At 38.8% G+C, this 11,347-nt stretch overlaps 1 protein-coding gene across 1 annotated transcript in view; it reads right to left on the reverse strand.

Annotated features, from left to right (window-relative positions):
• Positions 1-11,347, reverse strand: part of ITFG1 (integrin alpha FG-GAP repeat containing 1) — a 247,876-nt gene that overhangs the window by 179,471 nt on the left and 57,058 nt on the right. The window contains exon 8 of the mRNA XM_019505663.1: positions 7,304-7,388. Coding sequence (XP_019361208.1) covers positions 7,304-7,388 — 85 coding nt within the window. The remainder of the gene's footprint in view (positions 1-7,303; positions 7,389-11,347) is intronic.

Below are 11,347 nucleotides of genomic sequence, written 5' to 3' on the forward strand. Positions count from 1 at the left end.
GGCCTCTCCACCTGGCTCTGCGGGGCCCTCCAAAGTGTGGGGCCCAGGGCGGTTGCCCTGATTCGCTCTCCATTCTCCAGGGACGGCCCAGGAAAATCAGGGTCTGCCGGGCGGGGGGGGGCGGGGGGACAGAGAGCAAAGGGTGTATACACACACATCCCTTGCCAGCCAGGACTGCTCCAACTTAGCTTGATGTGCTGTGGTACTGGGCACACATGTAAACGCAGTGCCCAGGAACAATAATCTCCGGTGTGATGTGCACCACAGTTTATTGCTGTGTATTAATATGCACACATAGATATGCCCTTTAATATTACTTAAATCTCCTCATAGGTAATATTCTGCATTAAAATGTATATAGCTTTGCAGTCTGCTTGGAATGGCTCTGCCATGTTTACAGTCATAAATTAAAATTGCTGTAAATTTTTCATTATGCACTGTACTTATTTAATTCTTAACTGACCAGAAGTCTGTTACCTACACAAAGATCAAAAGGAAAATTATAATGATGTCTTTAACTAATCCAGCTTGGTTTTTAGAAGGTGGCATCAGATTTCATACCTACCATTTTTGTTTAAAGTCAGTTTGCTTTCAGTACCTACATATTGCAATTTTGCTTGTATCATTTCCAAAGGGGAAAGGAATTACTGAAATGCTTAATGTTTCTTTTAGAGTGGAACAGGATTTAAGCTTTCTTTTAGGAAAACAGAAAACTTTCTTTTAGTCTCCTTGCCCAAGCTGTAACAAAGAGAGTCCAAAATAAATACAGCATGTTGCATTAATTCACAATCATGTTCAAACTATTAGTAGGTAAAGCTGTCCCTTTTAATTAACTTTTAATTTGGTCTCTACAGCAACAGGCTATGAATATACTCAAAGGCCTCCTGGTAGTGCTAAAAATTACACGGTATATACACACACACACACACACACACACACACACACACATACATACACACACACATGCATACACACTGTCCCCCTCAGTGTTGTGTGTGTGTGTGTGTGTGTATGTGGGGTGTATACACACACACACACCACACAGGGGGACTTGGTGCATGTGTGTGTGTGTGTACACACACATATACATACACTTACATACATATACGGTTCCCCTCACTTTTTATATATATAAAACTTTATTTACTCAAATATAAGATGACCTTGAATATAACAGGCAATGCTTCGATAATCAGATTCTACGGAAAACGTATCAATTTGTTCAAATTTTCCAGGCATAGAAGCCAATTATTAGTGGTTTGCCTTGAATTTGTCCCCTTCCCACTCCACTGCTACAGCAGGGGAAATGCATCAGGGGGAAGGAGGGGGGGCAGGAAATCAGGTGCCCCTTTGCTCTCTGTCCCTCCCCTCCCTGGCAGACCCTGATTTTCCTGAGCATATAGAAATGAGGGGCAAATCTGCATATACGCTATAGGTACTCATAGACTTAGTTCTCCCAGAAATTATACAATTTACCTTTTTGGAAACTGGTATGAGTTTTAGCACAGGTACTCCATAAGCACACTTTTAAGCAGCAGTTTTCTATCTACTTGCATAAAATACAAACTATACATGATATTAGTCCAAAGACAAAAGGTGACAGAGGGTGAACTGTTTGGGGCCCCATTTGGTGATATTTGCTAGACATTCAAGACTGACAGAGAAACAAGAATGAATGGAAATGGGAAAGAAAGGTGCAGCTTAAATGTGGGAGTGAAAAGGTAATCAAAATAAATTCAATGTCGTGGCTCACCATGACTTTAAAAAGGTGTCAGCACTGAGGGGGGCTGTATGCAATGAGCGCTAGCATACCTTTTTATTCAGATGGGATGCACTAGCCTATCTTTGTGGCAGGTTCCTATCTGTATGTTTACCCCATGTGGGTCATGTGTTTTATACTCATGCTCAGTGCTGGCTGCATTTAAATCAACGTTATCGCTGGTTTCCATTATTGAGCATGTACTGCTTTTGGCAGTAGCTTAATGATAGACAGTGTATGTAATGAGGTTTCCCTGTATGAGACAGTAAGACGAGGGGCTTCTTCCTCCCCTGCTGACTGGGGAAAAATCCTTGTAATGTGAATATGATATTTAGCTCATAAGACCTAATTTATAACTGTGCACTTAAGTAAGATGAACACTTTTCTGAAATTATGTTCAGAAAATTTAGGATTTAAGAATCCTATTTAATGCTACGTTTGTTTTTTTTAAATTCTAGATTGTTTTGACCATATTCTCACATACAACACACCCCAGAATATGCACGTTGTTGTTGAAAGGCAAAATGAAGGTAAAAAAATCTTTCCTTGCCATAAGTAATTATAAAGTAGTATCTACAGAGGAGAGCCTATTCATGGTTCTGCTCCCTGTGAGCTGCATGTAGCTCTTACTTTCACTGCTGTCCATAAATAACCATCAGAAACTGTTCTTGCTATATTTCTCACATATAATGTGCGCTGTCATTTCTAGCCATTGTTTTTTTGTTGCATTTTGTACATGAAAAAAATATGGTATATTTTGAAGGCTCTATTAGTCTTCTCCCAGAGATTCTAGAGTCTAAAGTCAAAAGCCCCTGATATTGAATATGTAATATACCCTTTGGTCACGTTAGTCAGGGCATACAAAAAGAAATCTGATTTCAGATTGCTCTTTAAATTTATATCTTACAAGAGAAATAATACTCGACATATACTCTCTGTCTATTAATATTCATAGTTATTCAAAACATCTGCTTTTCAGAATCATTTACACTCTTATCCATTAAAAGAATGCTGAGCTGAGAAAACACGGACAAAAACATTTTAGAATATTTTGATGTTGTTCTAACTGTAGCGGTCAGTTCTCCATTTCAAATATCACATAGATCTTGTAAATGTCTGTTTGTATATTACTTATATAGTAATTAAATTTTTAACTTTTAATACCAGAAACTAACCTTCCTAGTATAACCTGGAGTCATTGAACTTCTATTTTGCTCTATTATATTATATAAAATGAATCCCAGCCCATAGCAGCTACACCCAGGAGCAGTATAAGTTAATCACCCAGGAGAGATGATCTTTAACTAAAGGTCAAACAGAAGCTAGGCTGGAAATCTGAGGTATTTTTTAAGTAGTAGCATAAAACAAGGGGATCAACTAGTTTCTGTATTATTGGCTCTTCTCTTACTTTCTGAGGAATACCAGCCTATTTAAGATAAAAATTGCTGTACTGCACACTAGAGCATCCATGTAACAGTGTCTAAATACAAATACAAATCTTGCAGGTTACTAATAAGCATTTGTGCTATAATGAATAGAACCACTGAATTCATTAATGGTTTGCATGATTAGGTTCATAAAACTTCTAGTTACTTCTGTGCGACTCAGCCTTATATCTTAGTTTCCAAAGACATTTTTCCTCTGAAATTAGATGTTACATTACCTGAACCATTGATTAAAAACTGATAACCCTGAATTTATAGCATATAGGAGTATAAAATAAAGAACTTTTAAGTTCTTTTAAAACAAAGAACTTTTAAGCATGGTCAAAAACAACTATGTGCTGAAATAAACATTATAAGCAAACAGTTGAATATGAACACTCATATTGACAATGGCATGATTATTTAAAATATTTCAATCAAAATATTCAGCATATGCAAAATCTTAGATTTCAGGACTGATTCATGGTAATATCAGGTTAAATTTTAATGAGGAATACATCAAGTAACATTCTGAATAAAAAAAACTCATTTCCTTTTAACCATTAAAATACAGACAAAGATTAATCAATTTGTAGTTGGTTGAAAACTATTTTATAGCCAAATCTAGGCTATGTGCTGCTAATATTTGTTGAAAACTTCCATATAAAATTTTCTTTATAATGTTTTGAATCTTTCCAAAACAGACCATTCAAAATATAAAAATGTTAACGTGTTCTGTCAATCTTTAGAAAAGTAACTTAATTTACATTGCTCATAGTTTCTCATGCATATTAATAGTTTATAAACACTTATTAAAATAATGTTGCCTGAATGCAATACTTTAAAGGAAACATCTGCACATGAATAACAGCAATGCTCTTAAAAGTGGCAAGGAAAAAATGACAAGGAACATATTTCTACTTGTTTACTGCTAAGGTTCCCAGTTCAAATTACATTTAATACATTAAATCAAGCCATAAATTGCAACGGTGCCAAAGAGTCATCCAATTTAAGGCAGCATAAAATAGCAAGCTAGCTACAAAGATGAAAACATCTTTGTGGCTGGGTTGTATGGCACCTTAAGCTGAGTGTGTGGCAGGGCCACTTACCAGGTCTATCTGGGGCTTTATGCCAACAATCAGTTGATTGTCAGAATCACCCTCAAGTCTCCAGTCAGATGACTGTTGGCACCAGCCTCCCAAGGTAGCCATAGGTCTCCAGCTGGGCCTGTGCCTGTTCCCACCCCAGCCCACTGGCACAAGGAAATTTAAAGCCCTATACCCAACAGTCTAGGCTGGGGCTGCTGGCTGCGTGGAGTTAAAAAAAAAAAAAAAAAAAAAAAAAAGGTGGGTAGAGCCAAGAAACTCTCTGTGCTGGGAAGTTTAAACACCTTTGCCCACCAGGGCATGAAGTTATTGGGATCATAGATCAGATCCCACCATGTGATTACTTTAATGTCTGCCAAGGGCCTAACTGTCCCTGCTGCAAAGAGGTGATCTTATAAAACACCAAACACACATAATACCCTGGATTCCCTGGAACATCTGAAGCTGAGGGACTTGGATTATCTACTTCATGAATTCACTTCTTCCAAGTACTGGAAGAAAAACTGTCCATTAAGAGGGTCTTGAAATAACACCGCATGTGGTCAGATGAACAGTACAGTGTAGATATTGAGAGCAGCGTGACAAAATGCACAAACTAGTAGAAGCAGTTAAATGAGACACAGTGAGTGATAAAAGTGAATGTAGACACAGAGCAGGAAACCCTGTACAAAATCCAGATAAGGAAAAGTCACAAAGAGCTTTGAAGAAAAAGAAAGGTCAGAGATGAGCTGAGACTTCAAACATGGTATGAAACAGTCAGATTGATAGTCCAGCAAATTATTTTGACAGCCATATTCTTTCCAGAATGAGGGTGGGGAGGGCATTATGCAACTAAGCCTGGAGTGGAGATGGCTTTGGTAACTGAGATATCCAGGTTTAAGTTTTCTGTATGCTGTGGATAAAACTGGTAAGGTCTGGATGCAACTTGTGTGTTAGGGGAGAATTAGAAAGAAACACTGAAGAGGACTCCTAGATATCAGCTTTGACAGATGATAATATATTAATCAACAAAATTAGTAAGTTGGGTAGAGGAAAGAGTGCAGGAAGATAAACATTAAATTAAATATTCATCATAAAAATCCTGAACTGTTGGCAAGTCCTTAAGAAAGCAATATCAAGAAGCAGGCTGAGGCACACATCTCTATACAGCAGTAGTGCTCAACCTCTGTGGTCCCATAGGTCAGATGAGTGATGCCCTTTGGGGTCAGTCCACAGGGCAGATTCTGCATGAAGTCAGCAGGCAAAAAATCAATGCGTGCACACCCTGTGTGCTAGATCTGGCTGTAGAGCAACCATGGACCAGCATGATCTGCTGCATAGGCTCCCCACAGGGGAACTGTGGCAGGGTTAACTGCCATCGCTCTAGGAGCAATTACTACTGCTACCACTCCCCCTCAGTGCCAAATTTCCAGACCAGCTGGGAGCCACATGGGGCAGATGACATACCTTCACAGGCCGAAGCACCATTGCTATAGAGAAACCCACTCAGAAGTGGACAAGAGGATTTTTAAGTTGTTAGCACACAACTCCCCCCCCCCCAAGAGTTAAACTGGCATGGTTGGAATGAAGTCACTCAGACACATGAGAGATCAGGACCTCGAATTCTATAGGAACCTCACCATGAGAGGTAATGAAAAATTGCCAAAGCAGCACTGAAAAAAAAAACAAATTTAAGTGAAACAACAAGGGGAGACAGAATGAAAAGGCAGGGATAGTGAAAAAAGCAATTAAAAGGTTAAGAAAAAAAAGTAAGAAGAGGTAAAAGGTAGAGTACATTTGGTCAGGAGCAGTTCATGTGAGATTTCACAGTAGTTGAATTAAAAAGTCAAGAAGACAGAAACTAAAACAAACAAACAAACAAACATACATTTATATAATGTTCTTCACAGATAATATCTAATTTTTCAGCTTTAATTACAAAATAAAAAGAACAGTTTTAAGAGAACATATAAAAATGAGAGAGAGAAAGGATTTCAAACAGAACAGCATGAAGTATAAAAGCAACCTCTCTGAAGAAAATCATGACAAATTCGACAAAAAGGTAAATCAAAAGTTTTGAAGAGCAACAACCTAATTGTTAAAGTATGTAAATTACTTGGTATTACCATTAAATGCAGTTGGAAGTTAAAAAATGTAAAATGTTAAGCTTATTAATATGTACAAACAATGCATGAATGAATGAATGAATATATGGCCTTCAGTCTTGTAAGAGGCTGAGGCCATATATACGTATAAATGAATGAAAGAATTTTCAAGAATGATCAGCATTCTTATCACCTTCCTGCATTCTAAAGCTGGCTTATCATTCTGTTGATTAATTCTTCATTTAACAATCTATAATTTTAGTCACTGTTTTACTATTTAAGAACCAGAGTTTAAGTTAGGCATTCAGGGGAGAGCCAGATGCTGAACATCTCTCAAAATGTTACTACTGTATCCAAATGCCTGAAGGAAATGAACTTATGAATATCTGGCCAGACAGCCAACAGAGAAATACATTATTTATACAGATAAGCCATGGCCAAATCCACATTGTTCTGAGCCACCCTCCCAGCCCCCACCTTTTTAGTAGCCTCTAGTCCCTGCTTCCCCAACAGTCAACTCTAGGCAGTTATTCAGAAACAGGGGATGGGAAAATGAAAGCACCTTATTAGTTCATAAAATAGCTCCTACGTTTAATTAAAAAACCAAAAACACAACAACAGTAAATGCATCCAAATTAAAATTCACTAGAAAATATTGTTTTCAGAAATTCACCCTAACAGGGATTTAGGCTTCAATTCTGGGCACCTATGCATGTTTGCACATCTACTCATCCACCACCCACACATGCTTACCTTTAACGCTTCTGAGTAGCCAGGGCTTTGGGCTGCAGTGGTGCAAGAATGTATAAAATTCAGGTCCAAGACAGTCACTTTCAAAAAGAAACTTGTACTGCACGCACAACACTAGTTTGATTGCAGTACCTTAAATAGCTAAGTATCAAGTAGCTTAAGAAGAGCAAGAAACCTCACCAAAATCTGCAAACACTGATTGTCCAATAATCATCATATCTTCAGGTTTTTTCTTTGTTTTAGTGTCTTTGGAGAAGTTCCCATCCTGTCAAATATAATAAACATACACTATGTAAAGCTACATTAATGGAGTATAAACAAGCCAATGAAAGTTTACATTGTGAACTGGAGATACGAAGCGACTTAAAAAAATAGAGTAGTTGATAAAATACAACTTTAAACAGAGCAACACTATTATTTGGACACTCTGGGCCTTCTAAACAGTTGTGTGCACCTCCCCGCCCCCCACACAATCTCAATGAAATCAGACTTAATTCATGAATAAGACACCACCTTTTTGGAGTTGCTTGTAGGAAAAGAATTATTTTACTGGTAAAATCGTATATACCAAGGTGAAGCTTCTAGTTTAATGAAGCAACTTTAGTGAGGCAGAAGTTACCATTCAGAATATTCTTATTATATTATACCACCAACCAGGGCTTGTTTCATTCACATGCATCACATGAAATTATGATATGTTATATGAAACATGATCCAGTGGAATGGCAAATATCTTTCCCATCATACTGAAACAAAGTGGAGAAACTAGCTATACCACAGGCCTCAGATGCTGAGCAAGTGTTTAAAAGGCAAGTTTCTTTAACCAACTAAAAAGACTAGAGGCCCAAACACTTCAATCCGATCACTGAGAACTCTGAATGTGAGTGCTTATCCATTAACTCAGAGTTCTCTGTCATAAACTGTTTCCAGATTGTATTATCACTTATTTGTGCATTTGTGTGGTTTACTTTTCTTTGTATTTTTATTTTGTTTATAAATAAAATAGGAGGTAACTTAGTAAATTGCCATATGGTTTTTAATTTTCTTAGAACAACATCTTTCCTGAGCGGTATTTCATGTTTAAACCATATTTTATACAGTATTCTAACATTCAATTTTTCTGTATTTCTGACAGAAGCACCTGTTCAGTAGAGGTAGTTACAACTCTGCAGATACGTTTGTATTCTTTCCATGTTGACCAATACGTTTTATTACGTATGTAAATTTTAATTTTAAATTTTAGAGATTACTTATGTCAAACAGCAAAAATTATTTTTTACTGATGTTGTCACTAAAAAACCTGCAATTAGGTCTCAGATTATGCAAGTAAGTGCATGGTATAAGTGGCAAAGAAACTAAACTATTGTAGTTATTAAAGTAAAATCCATTGTCATGCACTTTCTTCACTAGCATGCCTCTCCATTTCCTACAGCTAGAGTTAGCGTTTCAGCAATGTACAAGTACATGAAACTCATCATTCTATAACCAATGTTTCATATAAACAACATTCTGAGCACTGACCACTCTTCAGACCTCTTAACAGCTTTTTTCCTTTGCTCGCGCCCCAGTCAGCCTCTTAAGTTGGCTTTATCCACCTAAGATACAGTTCTTCTTTTCCTGCAGGTGCTGCCAGGTCTCCTAGTATTTTCTGGTGACACTCACTGCCTCTCGAGCTGCTGCTGACAGATTCACATGTTCTGGATTGAAGGCGTGACTTGTGTGATTTTAAATGGGATTTTAAGAAGGCTATAAAAAGCCATTTCTATTTACATTTATTACCCACAGAATTTATGACACTGACTTGCTTTTTAATAACTGTTGTTAATTTTCTTGGGAGGTGGTATCTATTAGGGCTCTGCGAAACGGCTGTGTTTCAGTTTGGTTTTGGATTAGGCCATTTCGGAGGACAGCAATTCGTTTCAGTGTTTCAGATCATGGTCCTGTTTCGTTTTGGCTGAATCTGTTTCAAATGGGCTGTAAGGCAAGCTTCACACAGCCCTACCCAGCTGGGCAGGGCTTGGGACTCCTGTAGGGAGCAGGATGGGGCCGTGGGTGGCACATGCAGGTGAGGAGACGCCAGCATGGATCTCTGATCCCTGTCACACTGGGTCGCAGGGCAGGGAAGCAGTGCAGAGTGGTGAGCACGCCTGCTGTTCCCTGCTGCGCGATTTGGCTCCCCAGGGAGCAGAGATCTGCACTGGGGTCTCCTCGGCACCACTGCCAGCCCTATGCAGCCCCATATCTCTGCTCCTCAGACGGCAGGGACTAGCACTGCCCCGCCGCACGACCTGGCTCTGCAGGGAGCAGGGATCTGAGGCTACATGGAGCAGGCAGTGGTGGCAAGGAGACCCCAGTGCAGATCTCTGCTCCCTGAAGAGCCAGTTTGCACAGAAGGACAGTACTAGTCCCTGCTGGGAGATCTGGCTCTGCAGGGAGCAGAGATCCGGGGCTGCACAGGGTGGGCAGCAGTGGCGAGGAGACCCCAGCATGGATCTCTGCTCCCTGAAGAGCCAGTTTGCACAGAAGGACAGTACTAGTCCCTGCTGGGAGATCTGGCTCTGCAGGGAGCAGAGATCCGGGGCTGCACAGGGTGGGCAGCAGTGGCGAGGAGACCCCAGCATGGATCTCTGCTTCTTGAGAAGCCAAGTTCCACAGCAGGGCAACAGCATACAGCTGTTTACCTGCAAGCCTGACTCCGAAATGCTGAAATGTTATGAAACACTTCCGAAATGTTTCGGATGCCTTGTTTAGTTTTGGAGATGTTTCTGGGCCTTCCATTTCGATTCAGATTAGGCATTTTGGGCACCACAATGGCCCAAAACACCTCTGAAACGAAACGGCTGCTGAAATTTCGCACAGCCCTAGTATCTATAGCGCTAGATTTATAAGGAAGATCAGAGCTAGGTTACATCTCAAATATTACTTTGCATATTTTGGAGTGATGCATATTTTTCTAGCTCATTCCTTTTAAAGTTAGTAAGATGTAGTTCCATTGATGGGGGCTGTGTGTCACCTTTGTTACCCAAAGAATAGAAAACAGAAACATATTTTAGGTTAAAGAAGAAAATTGATTTTACTGTTTCAGGCAATATGTATATTTTTGGACATTTCTAAGACTACTAAGACAAAGACACAGATTTGAGCTTGAATCCAAGTTTTTAACAATATTGATACAAAAGATTCTACTTTATCAAGTGACACCTGGAGCTGTTTTGAAAGGTACTTGACACAAACTTGTATGGTTTGTGCTCATTAAAAGATATTTTAATATATATAATAATTTAACTCCAAATATCCCCTTACTCTCAAGCCTTCCCAAGGTCGAGGAAGAGTAACTAGTTAACTTATGGCAAAGATTTGAATAAAAACCTTATTTATCAGTTTTAAATATATATTAAATGTGAGAAATATTCCCATTTCTGAATTATCTTAATGCCAAACAATTGTTTGCTGCACTACAAAATGTATTATTTAACATAGATGGTATGCTTTACTCTTCTTGAGTCATCCACAATGGACGTTCGTTTGGTCAGGTTGGGACAGGATTTCATTTCTGCATTTGTAACTTAAATACAGCCTATTTCTTGTTCAAAGTTTTGCAGTCTGTAAATTATTGAAGTTCACAAATGAATCAAAAGTGGCTACTATATGAATAAAATGGAGAACCAATGCCTTGCTTGATTGAATCTTACCAGGAAAACCATGGAGTGCTCTTTCAAACAAAAATTAATGTATTACACAGAACAGAATCTAGTGTGCAGAAACTATGACAGGCATATAAATCTCTCTTGGAAATCAAGTAACTATTACAATTTTTTTTATGCATTGATATGTAGTCATAAATTTTCATGAAAAAAAATCCCTTATTTTTATAGCTATCAAATATCTGTGTGTGTTTTTCAGTCTACATAAGGAAAAAAAAATGTTAACAAACAAGGATGCAGTTGTCGATAGTCACGTGGCTGCAGATATGGTTAGGAAGTTTTCCTTGTCTGCTTAGATCTGCTGCAGCAGCTGTACAGGGAACTGTTCCAGCTGCTGGCTGAAGTGCGAGGGCCAGAGTTATGGCTGGGACTGAAGCTATGTTTGGATTCTTATGGACCCTGGTAAAATAAGCACAGCCTTACAGCAGCCCTTTCCACCTGGCCCTTAGAAGGAGAGCCCAGGGAGAGATTCCAGAATAGGAGGTCTATGCTATCAAAGAATTTGATCACCAGGGATTCT

The sequence above is a fragment of the Gavialis gangeticus genome, unplaced genomic scaffold (assembly GCF_001723915.1).
Source record: "Gavialis gangeticus isolate Ggan-Ray unplaced genomic scaffold, GavGan_comp1, whole genome shotgun sequence".
Taxonomy (NCBI): Eukaryota; Metazoa; Chordata; order Crocodylia; family Gavialidae; genus Gavialis; species Gavialis gangeticus.